At 44.2% G+C, this 23,899-nt stretch overlaps 1 protein-coding gene across 1 annotated transcript in view; it reads right to left on the bottom strand.

Moving 5' to 3' along the window:
• Positions 1 to 602: 602 nt before the first annotated feature.
• Positions 603 to 23,899, bottom strand: part of si:dkey-112e17.1 (uncharacterized) — a 38,139-nt gene continuing 14,842 nt past the window's right edge. Inside the window, exons 2-7 of the mRNA XM_014170884.2 lie at positions 11,969 to 12,981; positions 10,256 to 10,307; positions 6,829 to 6,964; positions 5,103 to 5,257; positions 2,460 to 2,693; positions 603 to 2,207 (exon numbers count right to left, since the gene is read on the bottom strand). Of these exons, the coding sequence (XP_014026359.1) occupies positions 1,476 to 2,207; positions 2,460 to 2,693; positions 5,103 to 5,257; positions 6,829 to 6,964; positions 10,256 to 10,307; positions 11,969 to 12,981 (2,322 nt within the window). The 3' untranslated portion in view covers positions 603 to 1,475. The remainder of the gene's footprint in view (positions 2,208 to 2,459; positions 2,694 to 5,102; positions 5,258 to 6,828; positions 6,965 to 10,255; positions 10,308 to 11,968; positions 12,982 to 23,899) is intronic.

Genomic DNA, 23,899 nt, shown 5'->3' with positions numbered 1-23,899 from the left:
GTAGTAGGATTCAATCTTAATCCTGTATCGATGCTTTGCTTGTTTGTTGGTTCGTCTGAGGGCATACCGGGATTTCTTGTAAGCGTCCGGATTAGTGTCCCGCTACTTGAAAGCAGCAGCTCTAGCCTTTAGCTCGATGCGGATGTTGCCTGTAATCCATGGCTTCTGGTTGTACATACAGTCCCTGTGTGGACGACGTCGTCGATGCACTTATTGATGAAGCCGATGACTGAGGTGGTATACTTCTCAATGCCATTTGATGAATCCCGGAACACATTCCGGTCTGTGCTAGCAAAACAGTCCTGTAGCTTAGCATCTGCGTCATCCGACCACTTCCTTATTGATCGAGTCACTGGTACTTCCTGCTTTAGTTTTTGCTTGTAAGCAGGAATCAGGAGGATAGAATTATGGTCAGATTTGACAAATAGAGTTGCGGGGGAGAGATTTGTATGCATCTCTGTGTGTGGAGTACAGGTGGTCTTGAGTTTTTTTCCCCCCTCAGGTTGCACGTGACATGCTGGTAGAAACGAGGTAAAACAGATTTAAGATGCATTACTTACTACTTTCTTGTGACATCAAATGATCAAGAACTGAAGCAGCAATTTATGTAGATAACAACCTTTATTAAAAGTTCTTTGCACAAATTCCCACCAACCCTATTTATTTTTTAGGTTACAAATTGCAACATTTATCTTTCTAGCTAGTCATATGCTTGCTTCTATTGAATGTTAGTTACGGCATTTGTCTTTTTTTTATTATTTTATTTTTTTATTTTTTACAATGATCAATTCCCTTTTATATCCCAGCATCAGCCTAAGGAATACATTTGTATACATTGTTGTAGCGTCAAGGTTAATATACTGTGTGTGATCTATATCATTTTAACACTAGAGGGCACAGAGCAGTAGTATACAGTCCCCATGGAGCTTTGTGGTGCTATTATAATTCAATGCTTCAAGGCCCATGGTTGTTGGACAAAAGGCAGAAGTTGGCACAATTCAGCACAAAATCCACAAGCATGAGTGAGCTACTGAGTTGAAAGTGCTTATGTTTAATAATTTGATTTAAAGTATCAAAACGATTAACTGGTACAAAAGTGCTCAGATGAGTTGGGAAATGAAGTGCTCTTGGAAAATACTAGCAAGTTTTCTGTTAACATCCGTATTCAATATTATTTCAAGTTTAATTTTTTAAACAAATTATACCGAAGCTGAAAAAGCCTTGGTGTGGTATACAGCATATATTGATGAAGCGGTTTTAACTTGATAAAAAAATATATTGTGGTTACTAGTATGAAAACATCCAATTTGTCACCATGAAGCAACTGACTTCAAGAATGTAGAAATTTCATATAAAAAGTTGATTTCAGTAATCAAAAAGGTAAGTTTTGCATTTGACAAAAGTGGAACTAAAAATAGTTAATTATTGCTTTGCTCGGCCAACCCAGGATTCCATGCTCTGTCTGTCCACTACTGTCACATCTCCTTGCCCGTCACACTGCATGGCACTGTTGATTGGCTGAGGGAAGGCATCTGGATATGATTGGCTGTGCTTTGCACGAAGGCAGACTTTAACTCGGTGGTGTAGGCGGCTGTAGGTGAGTCAGAGGGGTGAGGGAGAGGGTAAGGACTGGTCCCTCCTGAGGCCTGACTCCCCCATGGCCTCCACTCTGACCTCCCCCTCTGGAGGAGGGGGCCGTTGGCTGGGCTCTGGGGGCCAGTGTTGGGGCCTCCGCTGGCGGGCTCCTTCCCCTTGTACGGCCCCCGGCTCAGTCCATTCAGCATGGGGGACTGGCCCAGGTGCTCAGCCAGGACCAGGGGCTGCCGGTCCTCCTCCTCACAGATGGCAAACACAGGGACACTGACATGGTCGCTCTCCGCTGGGAAATCGCGGGAAATCACACCATGCCCAGCGTGGTTGTTAATGGGCTCGGACGGAGAAGCCTGGAGGTGTTTGCCCCCGGGGGCCTTGGTGCTGTTTGAGGGACCGGACCCAGAGAGCAGGCCAAAGCAGGGCCCGGTGAAGCGGGAGCGCCGAAGGTTGCTCGTGGAGTTGAGGCGGCGCTGGGCTAGCTGAGTGAAGGGGTACGAGGCGTTACTCATGGAGGAGTCAGAGGCGTTACTGTCGTTCTGGGCCTCCAACTGGGGGTCGGAAAACACCTTCCTGCTGTTCTCCCCACGGCAGTCTGACACAAAGCTGGATGGTGCCTGGGGGAACAACATCTAGTCAACACATATCCCTCTGCAGTGCAACCCGACATTCATAGTTTATTCATTATGCATCGGAGTAATGAAAAATGTGCTAAAAAATAATAATCCACTTACAAACATACAGTAATGTTAGTCACTCTGGGTAAGAGCGTCTGCTAAATAACCAAGATGTAAAGAAATACAGTATATGATGGTTGAACTATTATTCAGCAGCACTGCTGAATGACCAATAACATAATAGCTACTAACGCTGTCCACCAGCTTAGTGAAGGGACTGGTGGAGTTCCAACTGCACCACTTCTTGTGTAACTGGGGCAGTGGAGGGAGGAAGTCCTGGAAGGTACGGACGCTCCAGGCCCGGGGCCGAGCACAGCTGGCACTGCCATCCTGGGCAGCCCGGGTCTCTGTGGGGGAGGCAGCCGGGTCTGGAGAGGGCCAGTCAGTCACAGGGCCGGTGTCACTGTGCCTCAGGAACCTCTCCCGCTGCCGAGAGGAGAGAGACACAACAAACAAATCATATGGAATTCAAGCAAACCCAGCATGCAGTGTATTTGTGTGCATGTGGAGTAGGCCTACAGTAGTTTGTAAACAAACAGACTTCTTAGTTGGAAAACTGGAAGCATCTGAAAGAGTAGAACCTCTCGAACCCACTGAACCCACTGTAGCAATGTTTCCACAGCGTCTTAGTTTACAATTTAGTGCCATGGAACGCACACACTTCTTATTCTGGAGACTGAAAGCATCTACCTGTGATTATTCTATACTTTATTTGACCATGGGGAAAACACTGCTTAAATACAATGTGCGTTTAACTGACTTAAGCCTTCAGTCAATGGAGTTTTCTCCACCAGTGGCATCAGAGTGTAAATGAGACTCATTCACAAGAAATGATCACTAATAAAATAGCTTGCTTGTATCAGAGGTCGCATTATATTCAAGTGCTGAACTGCTTCTCCAATCGCCGTTGACCTAAAAAGGCAGCAAGCAAACCCTGGAATCAGACATGTAATCCAAAACAACAAGTGCTGCTTGCCTGGTAGTGGGTGCTGTCAGTGATTCCTGGAAACACATTCACAAAGATTCTCAGATAGGACTGCTGACATAGGATCAGTTTGACCTTTTGGATCATAATGAATACGATTATATGGGCAGGTAGGACCTACTCTGGTAGTCTTTGTGAATGCGGGCCTAGGGCTATACAGTAGGTGTCTCACTAATAGGAATGGCAGGTCAGGGGTGAAGGGCACATTAGTCACATATCCCCCCTCATTATTCAGCTAGTTAATCAGGATAGGGGGAAGGTTTGTGGTCAGGTTTTTTTTTTGGGGGGGGGGGTTAGCGGTTGCTCCTCTCAGAAAGAGCCATATAATCCTTATACAGAATCACTCACAGCTCGCTTAGTCTAGACAAGAATTAGGAAGGTTTTAAATGAAGTGCCCTGCTCACCACAAAAGCCCCCCACACAATGGCAACTTGTTGCAGTTTGGGCAAAAAGGTGGAGGATAAGCCCCCCAGATGTGAAACAGAGCCCCGTATTACCCCCCACACCTAGTCTCAGAAATCCTAGACCTAGGGCAACAGCACTAGTTCTGAGGATCATGTCGGATTTTCTTGGCCATTTCGGGGAGGGTGCTCTTCAGACACACAACTCTCCCAACAAATCACGAGTTTGTGTAGGCGGGGCTTAAAATGCGGCGGGAATTGAGCGTGAAAAATAATCTAATCGGAAACATGACAGAGTTAGACACAGTGCAAACACAGATAGCTGGGCTCATTTTAGCCACAGCCAGTCAGTGGGTGTTAGCTTGTATTGCTAACGTTAACCATCATGGCGCATGCAAACTACTCACTTGCAAAATACACTCAATTAAACTATTTTACACAAACGTAATCTTGGTTAACCCAGAACTAAAGTCCTGTTAAATTGCTGGATTAAATTCTGGGTCCATACGCGTTAAGAGGAGAGATAGAACGAGGATCGGAACCTGAATGAAGAGCTCCGCCCTCTCTCTTTGCGAGTTAAGTGCACGTTTATAGGCCAAATGTCCCCTCTCCTGAAATTCTAAAGATGATAAAACCTGTGAAATTTTGATTTGTCCAAATAACCAGTGACGAAAAACACAAGCACTGGAACTAATGCTGTTCGTGGTCTCACACATCCCGTTGTATCATGACAGATCTACGGTACCATTTATGTTCATGTCGTTTTTCCACAAGAAATGAACGTGAGTTCCATCTAGCTAGTTACATAAACGGATAAGGCTCTGGACGGATTTCCTGTGCGAGTCCTTCTTCCAATCATCAGTCTGAACAAATATGTACATACACACAATCTGCACAAAAAGGCTAATTAACATGTAAACATACAGACCACACACACAGCAATGCACCACAGCGCGCAAACGCGCATGAACACGCACACACTAACACACAGAGAGAGAGAATTGGAGCTGGGAAACTGGCTTCTCAGATAATACATCCATTAGGCTAGGCTGCAGGAAAGCACGCCAGCTTCCTAATAGCTGCCAGGCCTGCCTTATGCCAACTCTTATTCCAATAGAGCACAAGCAAAAATGCTGTGTCAAACCGTATCCTACCGCCAATCCCCTGCCACTGTGTTTCTATACCCTGACACCTCGACCACCAGGCGGTGAGGTTCATAGCTATTACCAGCAGAGGGTTGATGGTTCAAGGAAAAAATAATTGGCAGGATGTAGCCTTCTGCCTTGGTGTCACCCACCCCTAGAGCGGGTCCTAGCCTGGGTTACATGCTACTGCCTGGGTGTCACCCTTTAGAAAAGCACCACCATGGGTCCTAGCCTGGGTTCCCTCTACTGCCTTGGCACCACTGTGGGTCCTCGCCTGGGTTACCTGTCTTGCCTCGCTCCTTACCGTGTGGGCCGAGAACGGCATTCTGCTGCTTGGACCAGGCACAGACGAAATGATAAACACCTCATCTGTCCCCAAGTCCAATTCCGTGAGACCACTGAATGAGAGGTCCACTTCAGCATGCTGGGACATATCACCACCAACACTGCCTGGAGAACCTGGGAAAGAAACGGGAAAGTGGTTTTATTAATCACTTACTTGTTTGGTGATAGCCTACAATTAAAACATTGAAGGCACAACAGTCAGATGTATTGCACCTTAGCTTATGAAAATTTCCACTGCTTGTCCCTAAAAGAGCACTTGAAATGGAATGTTACAGATTGGTCTCCATAGTAAATTACTGCACTGTGTAGCCACTGTACTTGTCCACTCATATTCCTGTTAACTCATAGTGACATGGTTGAACTCAGCGAGAGGAGAAACATGGTGTTCCCAATGCTCCCACGCTGTTATATAGGTTAAATGTCACGACCTGTAAATCTCTCTGTGGGATCAGCTACAATGAGCGAGAATTTGGATTGTTCTGGGATAAACCCAGTGTTACCCCAAAACTAAAGCAATTTTCCATTGAGACTTCTAAATGCTGCACCTCCTATTCACTCAGCTACATCCACTACAAGCTGGCCTTGCATATTCCCACACAATCTGATCAACTTTTATAAGAGAAGAAATACACTTTCAAATGACTCCAGGAAGATACTACATGGACAGTGCAATGTTGCAGCCAACTTCCTTTCGTATAGGTTATTGATTAAATACTGTATATGCAGCTACTGAGCACACAGAATACCTTAATGATATCACATATTACGAGCTGTATTGGTGAATTTTACTACACAACGTTTCTTCTATGCACCTGTATTAGACATTACTTCAGATGTGAAACAGTTTTTGTTTGACATATTTTGAGCTATCATTCAGGTGTCAAAATCATTTTGCCCCGGGGGCCGCATTCAGTATTCAACAAGGTTTGGAGGGACGCCCTGACATTTAAAAAAATATTTCCTCGCTATCATTGTCCTCTATCCATAGATTTTGGAATTTTCGATGCTCCCCGACTGTCTAGCATTCATGTAGGTGATTAATAGCAAGCTGGACACAGTCAATAAACTGTATGAATGTAGGTACATTATAATTTCTCCATTATTTCGATTTGGTTTTAGTAATTTTTACATATATCTAGTTTGTTTCCCCCCCCCCACCTCAAAAAAAAAAATTGTTTTGTTTTTTTAAACCACCCACGGGCCGGATTGGACCCCCTCGCGGGATGTATGTTTTACACCCGATTAGAGCCATTCTATGGCCATGACACCATGAGATAATTCAGTATGTGGTAGAATCCTGGCAGCTCTATTACTGTGTGTTGGGGATCTGATAGTCAGACCCGGTGTACCATTTTTCTGTCATAGTTTCAGAGCGTAATGAAATAAGTGTCCCATTTACACTGAACATGTAAATTCAGTTTAGGGGCAGATAAAGTCATTGTCAGCCAGGTTGGAACCAGACCAAACACCCCAGCGGTACCCCTCGATCATGGAGAGAGAAAGAGAGGGGGCGCAGGGCAGGGGGAGCGAGGGGGATTGACTAGACTAGGCTAGGCGGCTGGAGCACAAGCAGAGAGGGAAAAACAGGGGAGTGTTAGCGGGAGAGAGAAAGTAGATGGAGTGTGTGTGTGTTTCGTGTGTGTGCGCACGTGTGCATGTGAGCCTGCCCGCTTGCGCATACCCACCTCTGTGTGTGAGGCTGAGAGAGTGGTTGTTGTTGTCGTTCTCTGCAGGGCAAGGGACCTCCAGGCTGGGCTGATTAGGAGCCACCAGCTGCAGCTCACGGACATCAGCTCCAGAGTTCTGCACTCCCTCCTGCACCTACAGCAGTCAGTACAGTTTAGAGTCAGCAAGTACTACTACACATGCCTGCCACTCCACATACACCAACGGAGTAGGGCTGCACAACACTATGAAATACAGCCATATGAACTGAAGTTGTTCTTGTCAATTAATAAAATGTTTTGATACCCAGTCAGTATAATGATCTAGTGGCAATAAGATACTTAAAGTGGCCAGAACTTGTGTAGGACTGTTTTGCTTGTTTCTAAAAGTTCAATCCCAGATGGACACATTTTGACAACTCAATTACAAATTCATCTCATGACTAGAAAACAGGGAAGTGTAACTTGTCCAGTTCTGCTTTATGGGGGAGTCAGGCGTCTGACCTTTAGTGAACCTGTCTACCTCTGGGGCTGCTTGCCCTGCATGGGAGAATTTGGACAACAAGAGCACCAGGCCAGTGTGGGGTATTTGTATTTGCTCCAATGTCTGTAGTCTAGAGCAGGGATTGGCAACTGGCGGGCTGCATGGCCCCCCTTGAGTTAGAATAGTAGAATGCAAGGTGCAGTTACATTTTTAAAATTATATATAACACACAACAAAAATATAAACGCAACATGTAAAGTACTGGTCCCATGTTTCATGAGCTGAAATAAAAGATCCCAGAAATGTTCCATATGCACAAAAAGCTTCTCTCAAATGTTGTGCACAAATGTATTTACATCCCTGTTAGTGAGCATTTTATCCTTGTCAAGATAATCCATCCACCTGACAGGTGTGACATATCAAGAAGCTGATTAAGCAGCATGATCATTACTCAGGTGTACCTTGTGCTGGGGACAATAAAAGGTCACTCTAAAATGTGCAGTTTTGTCACACAATACAATGCCACAGATGTCTCAAGTTGAGAGAGTGTGCAATTGGCAGGCTGATTGCAGGAATGGCCACCAGATCTGTTTCCAGATAATTGAATGTTAATTTCTCGACCATGAGCCACCTCCAATGTCGTTTTAGAGAATTTGTCAGTACGTCCAACCGGTCTCACAACCACAGACCACGTGTAACCACGCTAGCTCAGGACTTCCACATCCGGCTTCTTCACCTACGGGATCGTCTGAGGGGGGAGTGGGTCGGGGTGCTGAGGAGTATTTCTGTCTGTAATAAAGCCCTTTTGTGGTGCCCAGTCCTGTGAAATCCATAGATTATGGACAAATGAATTTCTTCCAATTGACTGGTTTCCTTATATGAAATCTTAAAGTAAAATCTTTGAAATTGTTGCATGTTACATTTATATTTTTGTTCAGTATATACAGTGCATTCGTAAAGTATTCAGACCCCTTCCCTTTTTCCACATTTTGGTAAGTTACAGCCCTATTCTAAAACTGATTAAATTATTTGTTTCCCTCATCAATCTACACACAATACCCCATAATAAGAAAGCGAAAACAGGTTTATAGAAATGTTTGACGATTTGAAAAATAAAAAACAAATACCATATTTACATAAGTATTCAGACCCTTTGCTATGAGACTCGAAATTGAGCTCAGGTGCATCCTGTTTCCATTAATCCTCCTTGATGTTTCTACAACTTGATTGGAGTCCACCTGTGGTAAATTGAATTGATTGGACATGATTTGGAAAGGCACACACCTGTCTATATAAAGGTCCCACAGTTGACAGTACATTTCAGAGAAAAAAACCAAGCCATGGGGTCGAAGGAATTGCCCGTAGAGCTCCGAGACAGGATTTTGTCGAGGCACATATCTGGGGAAGGGTACCCAAAATATTTCTGCAGCATTGAGGGTCCCCAAGAATACAGTGGCCTCCATCATTCTTAAATGGAAGAAGTCTGGAACCACCAAGACTCTTCCTAGAGCTGGCCGCATGGCCAAACTGAGAATCGGGGGAGAAGGGCGTTGGTCAGGGAGGTGACCAAGAACCCGATGGTCACTCTGACAGAGCTCCAGAGTTTTTCTGTGGAGATGGGAGAACTTTCCAGAAGGACAACCATCTCTGCAGCACTCCACCAATCAGGTCTTTATGGTAGAGTGGCCAGACGGAAGCCACTCCTCTGTAAAAGGCACACGACAGCCCGTTTGGAGTGTGCCAAAAGGCACCTAAAGGACACTCAGACCATGAGAAACAAGATTCTCTGGTCTGATGAAACCAAGATTGAACTCTTTGGACGGAATGCCAAGCGTCGTGTCTGGAGGAAACCTGGCACCATCCTTATGGTGAAGCATGGTGGTGGCAGCATCATGCTGTGGGGATGTTTTTCAGCAGCAGCGACTGGGAGACTAGTCAGGATGGAGGAAAAGATTAACAGAGCAAAGCACAGAAAGATCCTTGAGGAAAACCTGCTCCAGAGCGCTCAGGACCTCAGACTGGGCAAAGGTTCACCTTCCAACAGGACAAAAACCCTAAGCACACAGTCAAGACAACACAGGAGTGGCTTTGGGAGAAGTCTCTGAATGTCCTTGAGTGGACCAGCCAAAGCCCGTACTTGAACCCGAACTAACATCTCTAGAGAGACCTGAAAATAGCTGTGCAGCGACGCTCCCAATTCAACCAGACAGAGCTTGAGAGGATCAGCAGAGAAGAATGGGAGAAACTCCCCAAATACAAGTGTACCAAGCTTGCAGCGTCGTACCCAAGAAGACTCAAGGCTGTAATCACTGCCAAAGGTGCTTCAACAAAGTACTGAGTAAAGGGTCTGAACACTTATGTTAATGTGATATTTCAGTATATTTCTTTTTTATATTTGCAGAAATGTTTAAAAACCAGTTTTTGCTTTGTCATTATGGGGTATTGTGATGAGAAAACAAATGTTTAATACATTTTAGAATAAGGCTGTAACGTAACAAATGTGGAAAAGTCAAGGTGTCTGAATACTTTCCGAATGCACTGTAAATCAATCACTCAGCCCATGTCGACTAACATTTTTTAGATTTTAAATTAGTCTAGCTAGCGATCTAAACTTTTTAATCATGGTCGAATTACCGACCAAGGAGGCCCCCTATTGAATTTGTTAGTGACTCTCACTCAGATATAATATTAAAAACTGCAAACATTTCTCTCCACCCTATGGATTTTTTCTTAATTGCAGGAAATGAGCTGTAGAACTACACATTTTTCTCTCTGCCCCATGGCAAAATGTGTAGAATTGCAGGACATTTTTTCTCTGTTTTTTTTGTGTGGCACCAACCCCCATCAAAGTTGCCCATCCATGGTCTAGAGGATATGAAGGAAATGTTCCCTGATCCCAGTCAGAAGCTAGCTTACAAAGGAATGTCTGGACAGTCAGACAGACAGGGGTCTTTATCCGTTTACCTCAGAGTTGTTGGATGAGCAGGAGCTGGCTCTTTTCGGACATAGTTTAGGTCTGGAAAACAAAAGAGATCCACAACATTTCAGTTGTGTTTGACTGTTTAACATATCTTTGAAACCCATTAGCATACTTTCTTTTATGTATGTTGTTTACTTTCTTGACTTTTGGCGACATTCTCTTTCATGCTATTTGTGAAAGCTTGACTTATTTAGAGCAACTGCTCTCCAAATTTGACCAAAAATGTACAAAATGAACATTCTCCCACAATTAGAAACTGGAACAGATTAGATTGCCTTCAGTGAAGATTTTCTTCCAAACATAATCAGAGTCTAGCTAGCTGACTCACTACATACAAACAGCCTAAAGTTGCCCTCGGTTGTTTCTCTCAAGGACGGCTCTAGTAGCTAAACCCATGTAATGCCATAAACTACACTATCTGGGGTGGTCTCACTATAAAGGCATCAGTATAAAGACATAGCAATAACGGAATTTTCACTGGATAATATCAACATAACATTGAAAGTGTTGACTTAAAGTGATTCTGGTCAATAACAGATCGAAATGCTTTTGTGTATCAATTTTTGGCACAATTAAAAACATGGCCCCAGGACGAGACTAATACAGCTGTAACTTCTCTCCAACATGCATGGGGGATGCAAGGGGATTTATCTTTATGGGAATTTGAACCTTCCTGGAGGGAACTAGATGTGAATCTGGACAGTAGATTAAACAGTGATGCTCATTTAGTTACCTGGCATAAATGATATTACACCCTGCGAAAACTGATACATGTACTAATGTTGTCTCCTTATGGGATTGACCGAGGGAACAACCTGTAAATTACACCTTTTGATATGTTGTTCTTGTTCTATTAAACAACTACAATGGCACCTCGACGGGACAGAGGCTCATAGCACAGCAGTATGAGGCTCTCCTCGTTTTCCCTCCGCTCGCTTTTGTATGGCTGCGTTTCTCTTTGTCCGTTGGAATCGATGCCAGGTGCTGCACCTTGAACGGCCCTCTCTTGCTCACGCTCTCTCTCTGTAATGGTGACAATACGGCACATAAGGGCAGCTACAGTCGAACCCTGCCTCCAGCTGAGTCAACAGCCAGCCCATCCACTGCAGCAGCACCACACTGTGTGCTGGAGGAGGACTGACTGGCAGACTATCCCAATCATGGCTACCATCTCATTCATGGGAGGAAACTTTGTCACACTGGCCAACATCAAAGACCCAACAGTTGCGCTCTCTCAAAAGAAAAGCACTGTGCCAGTTTCCTTGGATGACAAAGAAATAAAAGGACCATTTTTCCCATTGTGCAGAACGTGCACGGTCTTGTTTATGTTAGGTTGTCAGGGAAATGTATTTATAGCACAAAACATGTCTGACAAAGGTATCTTTATGACTCCATTCTTTCTGCATGCCTTGCTTTACTGTACCTGAAGATGTTGCACAGGTGACCCACAAGGCTCATAAAGGGACAAACATTTCCATTGTGCACTGTCTTGTTTGTTTATGTTTGAGAACAGTATGTCTCCGGGAGTAAATAGGGAAAGCCATCACAAGGCATGTAGGACAAAAGGATGTTCTGGCACAATTCTCTCAAGCGCTGGTTTGATCTCAGGGAGTCAGGGAAACCTATTTATAGCACAACACGTGTGTGACAAAGGGCTAATAATATCACAATAACTTTCTCTGCATGCTTATACATACCTGAATATAATACACAGAGCGCTGGTGAGCACCATGGCAAAGAAGGCTGCTCCACTCATGGCTGCCAGCAGAGTGTCTATTTTGCTGGACCCGGTAGGGGCGTAGGCATGCCGGGGGTCATCTCCACCAGGTTCTGTCTGGTTGTGGTAGTAAAAGAGCAGGGCGAAGCCACGGCCCCAGTGGGTGGTGGTGATCAACTCCATGATGACCTCTACCATCTCCTGGCTGGAGCCAAACACCAGCTGGCTGCTGGAGGGCCGGTTGGAGCCGCAGAAGCGCGAGGAAAAGGTGAGGAGGTCCGAGATGTAAAGGACGTCGTGGGGGCATGCGTCCACCACAGACTGCTGGGTCTCAGGGCTCACTGACTCTGTGTCCGTGTCTGTAAGGAGCAGAGGGGTCCGAGTGGTGGCCTCGTCGACAACCACAGCCAGGACTTGGTCTGGGGCTGATGCTCTGGGGATAGGGTTAAGGTCAGGGTTGCCTCTGAGGAGAGGAGAGGTGATTGAGTTCATTGCCTTCTCTCCTGGTACATGGGCCCCTGGTAGGAGGAGGTCTGAGAGGGGCTGTGGGGAGGCACGGTCAGAGGTGGCATCAGAGGTGGACCTTTTAGCAGAGTTGGAGACTTTGGCTATCTCCATCTTGGTGGACTGCTCTTGCACCACCACCTGCATGACTTTGTCGTTTTGGGAGGAGGACCGGTGGGCTTTCGCTGTGACACTCTGAGCCTGAGATACAGTGGCATCTTTATCAGTGATGGGACCCCCAGTTGGGATAGTCGCCCCATCGTTAGCATCGACCTCTTCCAAGTCAGAGATGGCAGCGTACTGGGCGGCGGAGTCGTGACTCTCGAACACGTCAAAGTCAAATATCTCCAGTATGAGCTGGTGGCCGATGGGCACAAAGAACTGCCAGACACAGTGGGTCCCTGAGGAGTAGTTATAGGGGAAACCAGGAGACAGGATGAGGCCTTGGACATCCACCACATCCATCTTCGCTCCACAGTCAAAGTAGACCTGCAATCACAATATACAGGGGCTTGGTGAGGGGGACATGAGTGTACGTTAAAATGCTAGCATCTCTAATGCTCGACACATACTAGCACTTGTCAAACTTACAGAAAATCTGTGACTTTTTTTGTGCAGAACTTGGAAATACAAATGACATCTGTCTTTTAAACAAATAACCCAGTTGAGCGGAATTCCGAATGCCTCAAAACAACAAAAAGCATCCAGACCTGAACTACTCAACCCTCCTGCTCTGCCAGCCAGTATATCAAAGCGGTGGCGGTGCCTTGCATGCCTGTGCTTGGGTAACTTTGGGGAGGGTATTTTTTCAAACACGCTGAGCTGGCTATAATGCTTCCCAGGTGTGTGGGGTGGACGATTGAGGGGAACCTCAGCCTAGCTAAGCAGAAGCAGATGTGTTTGCTGGGGCCACTGGGCCCAGAGCTCAGGTCCAGACCTTTGTAGGGGGGATGGTGTGTTTATGAGATTTCCTCTCGGTTCAGGTTCTGGACTGTGGGAACCCGAGCGAAGACCCACCTGGGGCTCAACCAGCACCACCAGACAGGTAACAAACTAACCTACCTTCAGTCAACACTAGTACTCTGGCTGGGCAGGCTGGGAACACATTTAAAATGCGCTCGAGACATGGTGTGTGTGTGTGTGTGTGTGTGTGTGTGTGTGTGTGTGTGTGTGTGTGTGTGTGTGTGTGTGTGTGTGTGTAAAAGGAGCACCAGCACCCATGTGGTCGACCAACGCCAGACAGGCACTTTGATTGCTGCTACATGGACCATCTCATCTCTCTCCATATGAGTGCATTTATCAAAGGCATTCCCTCAGTTTATTTTAACAAGCCAAATCTAGATGTACTTTGCAATCATGACTGCATAAAAGGGGTTGTTGCTAGGTCTGGCCCCAGTACCCCCCCTCACCCAACCTTCTTCTGACTGCAACTCAAAGGCCTCTCTATTGCTGATACAGCTGGCAGCCTCACAGCCAGGTCAGAGAGAAGAAAGGCAGTATGGGCATTCATAACTGTGTGTGTTCTGTACAGTGATGAAACAGGTGTTTTCAAAGCACATGAATGCAATGAAATTATTGAATAAATGTAATTACTGACAGTGATAGTCCTGATCGCTTGACCATCATAGCCCATGTATTCTGTGTCATCCATTTCAGAACTCCCGCCATTGACACCATTGATGAGTAAAAATTACTGAATAAAATAAATTAAAAATAGTGAGCTAATTATATTATTTTATACCAATACAATTGCTTAGAGGAAGAGATGTTGTTTAACAAGCAATATTTGTTTTCCCCAAAAAGGTAGGGATCAGGATCATTGACACCCCTGTTTCAATACCTCACCTTGCAAGAATAACGGCCCTGAGCATTTTTCTAAAATGAGTTGGAGAACACATTGGGAGGGATCTTAGACCATTCCACCATACAGAAATCTTCCAGATCCTTGATAGCCTTTGTCTGCGCTTATGGACTGCCCTCTTCAATTCAAACCGACTGTGAAAAGACCCCTGGTGGCATGTCTGGTGGGGTAAGTGTGTGTCAGTGCTGTGTGTAAGTTGACAATGCAAACAATTTAGAATTTACAACACATTCATGTTTCTTATAAAAACAAGAAGTGACGCAAATCAGTCTTTCCTCAACTCTTAGCCAAGAGAGAATGGCATGCATAGTTTTAATAAACCCTCTGATTACAATGAAGAGCAAGATGTGCCGCTCTGTTCTAGACAAGCTACAGCTTAACTAGGTCTTTATTTGCAGCACTTGACCATATGACTGGACAATAATCAAGATAAGATAAAACTAGAGCCTGCAGGACTTGCTTTGTGGAGTGTGGTGTCAAAAAAGCAGAGCATCTCTTTATTACGGACAAACCCATCTTTACAATCATTGAATCTATATGTTTTCACCATGACAGTTTACAATCTAAGGTAACACCAAGGTCTAGAACTTAGGGAATGATTTGTACAAAATACAATGCTGTTAGTTTTAGAGATGTTCAGGACCAGTTTATTACTGGCCACCCATTCCAAAACAGAATACAACTCTTTGTTAAGGGTTTCAGTGACTTTCTAACTGTGGTTACTGATGCGTATATGGTTGAATCATCAGCATACATTGACACACATGCTTTCTTTAATAGCAGTGACAGGCTATTGGTAAAAATAGAAAATAGTAGAGGGCCTAGAGAGCTGCCCTGCGGTACACCACACGTTACATATTTGACATTAGAGAAGCTTCCTAGGCTCAGATTAAAGATATGACCGATAGGAGTGGCTATAGAGTCAGCTACCTTCCTCAGTAGATTTCCATCTAGGTTGTCAATGCCAGGAGGTTGGTCATTATTGATCAACAACAATAATTTTTCCATCCTCCCACACTAACTTTACAAAATTCTAACTTGCAATGCTTTTCTTTCATTAATAGTTTGTTTATACATGAGTATGATGGCTTACTGTTCGTTGTTGGCATTTCCTGCCTAAGTCTGCCAACTTTGCCAATGAAGTAATCATTAAAATAATTGGCAACCTCAAATATTTTTTTGTGATGAATAAGCCATTTGATTTGATGAAAGATGGGAGTTGAATTAGTCTTTCTGCCCGTAATATCATGTGAAGTACTCCAAAGTTTTTTTTCCATCACTCTTTATATTATTGATCTTGGCTTCAGGATATAGTTCTTCTTTTTGTTGAGTTTAATCACATAATTTCTCAATTTCCAGTAATTCAGCCAGTCAGATGTGCAGCCAGACTTATTTGCTACTCCTTTTGCCCCATCTCTTTCAATCATACAGTTTTTCAATTCCTCATCAATCCATGGAGCCTTAACAGTTCTAACAGTCAGTTTCTTAACAGGTGCATGTTTACCAATAATTGGAAGAAGCAATTTCATAAATTCATCAAGTGCAGTGCCTGGATGCTCCTTATTAATCACACCAGAGCAACAATTTTCTTAACATCATTCACATAAGAGTCACAGCAAAATATTTTGTATGATCTGGGGTGGCAGGTAGCCTAGTGGATAGAGTTGCACTAGTAACCGAAAGGTTGCAAGATTGAATCCCCGAGCTGACAAGGTAAAAATCTGTTGTTCTGCCCCTGAACAAAGCAGTTAACCAACTGTTCCTAGGCCGTCATTGAAAATAAGAATTTGTTCTTAACTGACTTGCCTGGTTAAATAAAGGTAAGGTAAAATAAAACACTATTTTAGGCCCAGCTTTTAGAACTTTGGCTTTCCTGGATATAGCCACTATATTGTGATCACTGCATCCAATGTGTACGGTTCATTGAACAAGCCGTGTTTAAACTCTTTACAATGAAGATCTGTGAAGTTATTTGGATTTTTACAAATTATCTTTGAAAGACAGGGTCCTGAAAAAGGGACATTTCTTTTTTTGCTGAGTTTATAAAAGTGTGTGTGTGTGCGCTGCGGGGTTAAAGCTACAAACCCATAGGCTTGGCTCTCTCATCCCATCCAGGCTTTTGGGAGGGAAGGTGGACAATGAGCCTGTCATAGTGGATGTAAGCAATGTTCCCACGCGCTGTGGCAGCTTTCATGGCTTTCCTCTTCTGGCGCACAGCTTCAGGATAGTCCTTGGTGTTCTTGGGGTCATAGGCAGCATTCCTCCTCCTCCAAACACGGTGAGTTTAGTTAATGCCAAAGAGCTCCATTTTGGTCTCATCTGACCACTACACTTTCACCCAGTTGTCCTCTGAATCATTCAGATGTTCATTGGCAAACTTCAGACGGGCATGTATATGTGCTTTCTTGAGCAGGGGGACCTTGCGGGCGCTGCAGGATTTCAGTCCTTCACGGCGTAGTGTGTTACCAATTGTTTTCTTGGTGACTAAGAGGGGTGGGACAAAATCCCTCCTGAGATGTGTGCAAACCTGGTGGCCAACTACAAGAAACGTCTGACCTCTGATTGCCAACAAGGGTTTTAACACCAAGTACTAAGTCATGTTTTGCAGAGGGGTCAAATACTTATTTCCCTCGTTAAAATGCAAATCAATTTATAACATTTTTGACATGCATTTTTCTGGATTTTTGTTGTTGTTATTCTGTCTCTCACTGTTCAAATAAACCTACCATTAAAATTATAGATTGATCATTTCTTTGTCAGTAGACAAAAGTACAAAATCAGCAGGGGGTCAAATACTTTTTTCCCTCACTGTACATGTTCCTCTCAAGTTCTTGGCTCTTTCCAGAAAAGCTACCTTGTCCTTGAACCTCAGGAACTTGACCACTGATCGGCCTCGGCCTGTCACTTGGGCCGGGTTTTCCAGTCCCGTGGGCGCGCTCCACCTCAATCTTCCTGTGGTTCATCTTCAGTTTCTCCGCGATCATTTCCCTCACTCTGTCATCAGACTCCTTCCAGGTCTCATGTGGAGATTCTTCAATTCTGTCCACAACCATGTTGTTCCGCCTTGATTGTCCCTCAAGATAATCAGATTGATCCATCATTGACATCATAGATTCACATACAGAACCGATGTACTCTCTCAATTACTTACAGATTGCTGTCATCTTGACATTCTCCTGTTTAAACTCGTCAAGCTGACCCTGGGAGAACTGCAAACTGTTCTTCAGGTCCTCGACCTCTGGTCAGGTCGTCGATTCTTCTATTAGTTGACTCCACCAGTATTTGGACAAAACACTGGAAGCTATTTTCTTGTTGTAACAACTGCTTGTAGAACAATTTTTGTTTGTTTAAAAAAAAAATCCTTCACCTGTGATAGAGACACCACTGTCCTCAACGGTACTCCCGTCGGCTTTGGTCTTTGTCATGGTAACAACAGTAGATTACACTGTTACTCCTCGCAGTTCCAGACAGGGAAGGACGCAGGGAAGATTGAAAATGCAACAACAAACAGCTGGGGTCTAGACTGCCACAAGCCCGGGACAATCCGCGGTCCCAGCCACAATGGCCTACAATGTCGCGGACTGCGTTCAAGCCCTCATTAAAACCCTGCTAGCTTGATGAACAGGAAGTGACGACAATGGGTGAGTGATTTGGAGACAGAGACGGCGGTTGCAAAATGTAGATTTTGTGGCCATCTAACCATTTCTTTGTGGATTTTGAAAAATCCACAAAGAAATAGTGCCATAACATCAAAGATCCATCATCATATTTTACAGTACATATGGGGGTCTTTTCTGCTTACAGTGCCTTGCAAAAGTATTCATCCCCCTTGGCGTTTTTCCTATTTTGTTGCATTACAACCTGTAATTTAAATGGATTTTATTTGGATTTCATGTAATGGAAATACACAAAATAGTCCAAATTGGTTTAGTGAAATGAAAAAAAATTACTTGTTTAAAAAAAAAAAAAAAAAATGTTAAACTGAAAAGTGGTGTGTGCTTATGTATTCACCCCCTTTGAAGCCCCTAAATAAGATCTGGTGCAACCAATTACCACATAATTAGTTAAATAAAGTCCACCTGTGTGCAATCTAAGTGTCACATGATCTCAGTATATATATATATATATATACATACACACACACACACACATACTGCTCAAAAAAATAAAGGGAACACTTAAACAACACATCCTAGATCTGAATGAAATAAATAATCTTATTAAATACTTTTTTCTTTACATAGTTGAATGTGCTGACAACAAAATCACACAAAAATAATCAATGGAAATCCAATTTATCAACCCATGGAGGTCTGGATTTGGAGTCACACTCAAAATTAAAGTGGAAAACCACACTACAGGCTGATCCAACTTTGATGTAATGTCCTTAAAACAAGTCAGAATGAGGCTCAGTAGTGTGTGTGGCCTCCACGTGCCTGTATGACCTCCCTACAACGCCTGGGCATGCTCCTGATGAGGTGGCGGATGGTCTCCTGGAGGGATCTCCTCCCAGACCTGGACTAAAGCATCCGCCAACTCCTGGACAGTCTGTGGTGCAACGTGGCGTTGGTGGATGGAGCGAGACATGATGTCCCAGATGTGCTCAATTGGATTCAGGTCTGGGGAACGGGCGGGCCAGTCCATAGCATCAATGCCTTCCTCTTGCAGGAACTGCTGACACACTCCAGCCACATGAGGTCTAGCATTGTCTTGCATTAGGAGGAACCCAGGGCCAACTGCACCAGCATATGGTCTCACAGGGGGTCTGAGGATCTCATCTCGCTACCTAATGGCAGTCAGGCTACCTCTGGCGAGCACATGGAGGGCTGTGCGGCCCCCCAAAGAAATGCCACCCCACACCATGACTGACCCACCGCCAAACCGGTCATGCTGGAGGATGTTGCAGGCAGCAGAACGTTCTCCACGGCATCTCCAGACTCTGTCACGTCTGTCACGTGCTCAGTGTGAACCTGCTTTCATCTGTGAAGAGCACAGGGCGCCAGTGGCGAATTTGCCAATCTTGGTGTTCTCTGGCAAATGCCAAACGCCCTGCACGGTGTTGGGCTGTAAGCACAACCCCCACATGTGGACGTCGGGCCCTCATACCACCCTCATGGAGTCTGTTTCTGACCGTTTGAGCAGACACATGCACATTTGTGGCCTGCTGGAGGTCATTTTGCAGGGCTCTGGCAGTGCTCCTCCTGCTCCTCCGTGCACAAAGGCGGAGGTAGCGGTCCTGCTGCTGGGTTGTTTCCCTCTTACGGCCTCCTCCACGTCTCCTGATGTACTGGCCTGTCTCCTGGTAGCGCCTCCATGCTCTGGACACTACGCTGACAGACACAGCAAACCTTCTTGCCACAGCTCGCATTGATGTGCCATCCTGGATGAGCTGCACTACCTGAGCCACTTGTGTGGGTTGTAGACTCCGTCTCATGCTACCACTAGAGTGAAAGCACCGCCAGCATTCAAAAGTGACCAAAACATCAGCCAGGAAGCATAGGAACTGAGAAGTGGTCTGTGGTCCCCACCTGCAGAACCACTCCTTTATTGGGGGTGTCTTGCTAATTGCCTATAATTTCCACCTGTTGTCTATTCCATTTGCACAACAGCATGTGAAATTTATTGTCAATCAGTGTTGCTTCCTAAGTGGACAGTTTGATTTCACAGAAGTGTGATTGACTTGGAGTTACATTGTGTTGTTTAAGTGTTCCCTTTATTTTTTGAGCAGTATATATATATATATATATATATATATATATATATATATATATATATATATATATATATATATATTACGTCTCCCTTCTCCCTCTCCAGTTAATGTCTCCTCTCCAGGCTCTTACTGCCACCTTCCCATGAGCCCCCTCTTTCCATTTACTGTAACCAGTCCTCTCACCCACTGAGCACCGACTGACACCGGATGTCCATGTACGTTGATAAGTAGTTGAAATTTGGTCAGTCCAAATCTGAACCAAACATATACATTTTCACAAGTTTGGATAGCACCTTACAGTAAAGTAGAGCCCAGTACAATACAGTAAAGAAACAGAGTATAAGTCAGTACAATATAGTAGAGTTTAGTACAGCACAGTACAATACAGAAGAGCACATTAAAGTAGAGTACAGTATAATTTACTGAACTATACTCTAATACACTGAACTCTACTGTACTCTACTGTGCTGTACTGTTCAAACTGGTAAAGATTTGGTTAGGTCCTGACCAACCAAATTTGGTCTTATTTGGGGGCGGAGCTCATTAGAATAATAGAATAATACCCAAACATGCAAAGGGGGATATAAAAAATGTCTACCTTTGTGTATCTATTCAGGATACATCACCATGAAGAGAATGACATTTCTAATTATGCATTTATGTATAGTACAGATCAGGGACCCATGATGTCATTCTGTTACCATCATTCTGTTACCGGGTGTTCATCCACTTCACTTGCTGTAGTTCAATAACCAAATAGATTTTTTAAATCTCAAGGTTTCATATCATAGCTGACACCCCATTCTTTCTGCAGACATCTTTGAATTTTAATTCGGAGTAGATATTTAACCGTTTTTGGAAAACGTGGTCACCTGCACTGTTCTCGAGTAAATGTGTTTTTGTAAAATGTTCAGTCGCAATTGTTAAAACTAGTCCTTGTGCATAGATCTGTATGGTTTGTTTAACTGCAATCAATAGTTTTTCTTTGGCACACGTTTAAAGTGAAAAATCTGCATCTCGGCGTCCTTCTGTTACCGTGGAATTGCCCATTGGTAAATACAATCTGATAGTGATGGATGTTGATGTAACAGTGCTAAATTACAAACGTCATGGTACAGTCAGTACTTTGATGCCCAACTATTTCTAAGAGTGTTGTATGATCGCCTTTCCTTTCTCAGAATGCAGTTTAGCATGAAAGCATTACATCACAGGAAGGTACAAACAAGAAAATGGCCTTAGACCTACTAGGAACTCATGTGGCGAATGCCACAACCACAACACATAATTACACAGATGACATTTAAACTGGTCAAATGCCATTCCCGAGAGGTTGCAGAGAGTAAGCCGATTTTCGGTTTTGCTCAACGGTGTTGTGCAATACACTATAGAATGACGGGAACAGCTTGACAACATGGGGGGGAAGGGAGGGTGTGAGTGTGTGTGTGTGTGTGTGTGTGTGTGTGTGTGTGTGTGTGTGTGTGTGTGTGTGTGTGTGTCTCTGTGACCAAAAAAAAGTGACCAAATCCAATTTTCTTTATGCATGCTCTTTCTATTCAGTTTGTGGGCTACATATCCATCCCCCCCATCAGAGAGAGAGAACTGTGTCAAGGAGGGAGAGAGGGTCAGAGACTGTGTCATCTCCATGGCCCTGGCTACAGTAGGACTGGGCTGGCTATCTGGAGGTCTGCCAGCCTCACTGTGATGTGATGCACAAGGTAGACTACACATGAATGGTCTCCAAAGTGCCACAGTGTTTAATGGAAATGGGACATTCTTATAATGCCAAACATCCCAGTTCTGTTACATCACAGACGCAGGCCTCTCCTCTCCACTGGCAGCCAAGGCGGTCATTATTCGAGGAAACCTTTTCTCATGGGACACAATGGGCCACAGTGCCATTTGGTTGCACCACTTCATGGTGGGATGGGAGATAACATTTTAATGAAGTGAAGCTAATAAGTAGGAGCAGGCAGAAAGTTTACATAAGGCCCTGCTCGTCGGTCATCGCGCCCCAGTTGTGCTATACGGAGATGACTAGACTATCCTTGTACAAAAGTAAAGCACCCAAGCAAATAATTGATTGAAATTACTTGTGCAGTGGAATGTCAAATTAAGCACTGTCATTAGTTTGAGGTTTACCATAATTATATTGTTAAGGAACTTGAATCCTATGTCGGAACTAAAATGCTAATTACCAAAAATTTCATTTGAACTTAATACAAAAGCCTTCTAAAAGAAACATACTGTATATTGTTTTGCTGCTTGGAATATAAACTTGAAACACAATTCAAATGTCTTAAAAACAAAATAAAACTCCCTAACTGCTGCCTGAAAAAGGGCTGAAAAATTGCCAAAGACTCTGGCCAACCGAGACTTTTTTTATTTTTATTTCACCTTTATTTAACCAGGTAGACTAGTTGAGAACAAGTACTCATTTACTGCGACCTGGCCAAGATAAAGCAAAGTAGTGCGACACAAACAACAACACAAAGTTACACATGGAATAAACAAACATACAGTCAATAACAAACAAAAAATCTATTCACAGTGTGTGCAAATGAGGTAAGATAAGGGAGGTAAGGCAATAAATAGGCCATAGTGGCAAAATAATTACAATTTAGCAATTAAACACTGGAGTGACAGATGTGCAGAAGATGAATGTGCAAGTAAAGAAACTAGGGTGTCAGATACAAAAAAAAAAAATAACAGTATGGGGATGAGGTAGTTGGATGGGCTGTTTACAGATGGGCTATGTACAGGTGCAGTGATCTGTGAGTTCCTCTGACAGCTGGTGCTTAAAGTTAGTGAGGGAGATATGAGTCTCCAGCTTCAGTGATTTTTGCAATTCGTTCCAGTCATTGGCAGCAGAGAACTGGAAGGAAAGGCGGACAAAGGAGGAATTGGCTTTGGGGGTGACCAGTGAAATATACCTGCTGGAGCGCGTGGGTGCTGCTATGGTGACCAGTGAGCTGAGATAAGGCGGGGCTTTACCTAGCAAAGACTTATAGATGATCTGGAGCCAGTGGGTTTGGCGACGAATATGAAGCGAGGGCCAGCCAACGAGAGCATACAGGTCGCAGTGGTGGGTAGTATATGGGGCTTTGGTGACAAAACGGATGGCACTGTGATATATTGCATTCAATTTGCTGAGTAGTGTTGGAGGCTATTTTGTAAATGGCATCGCCGAAGTCAAGGATCGGTAGGATAGTCAGTTTTACGAGGGATTGTTTGGCAGCATGAGTGAAGGATGCTTTGTTGCGAAATAGGAAGTTGATTCTAAATTTAATTTTGGATTGGAGATGCTTAATGTGAGTCTGGAAGGAGAGTTTACAGTCTAACCAGACACCTAGGTATTTGTTGATGTCCACATATTCTAAGTCAGAACCGTCCAGAGTAGTGATGCTGGACGGGCGGGCAGGTGCTGGTAGCGATTGGTTAAAGAGCATTTCGTTTTACTTTCATTTAAGAGCAGTTGGAGGCCACGGAAGGAGAGTTGTATAACATTGAAGCTCGTCTGGAGGTTAGTTAACACAGTGTCCAAAGAAGGGCCAGAAGTATACAGAATGGTGTCGTCTGCGTAGAGGTGGATCAGAGAATCATGGACTATCCTCCATGCTCCCGTCCGGCAGGTGGTACCAGTGCATCCAGGCTTAGACCAACAGACTCCTAAACAGCTTCTAGCCCTTGGCCATAAGACTGTTAAATGGCTAACAACTACTGCTCCCCCTCACACCTACGCTGCTGCTAAAATGATTATTCATTAGATTTATTACTACCACTATGCTTCTGTTCATTATTTACCAATAGTATCTACTGTATCTATTTATCCTGCT

This window comes from Salmo salar, chromosome ssa24 (genome assembly GCF_905237065.1).
Source record: "Salmo salar chromosome ssa24, Ssal_v3.1, whole genome shotgun sequence".
Classification (NCBI taxonomy): Eukaryota; Metazoa; Chordata; class Actinopteri; order Salmoniformes; family Salmonidae; genus Salmo; species Salmo salar.
This window is presented reverse-complemented; position numbering and strand designations above follow the sequence as displayed.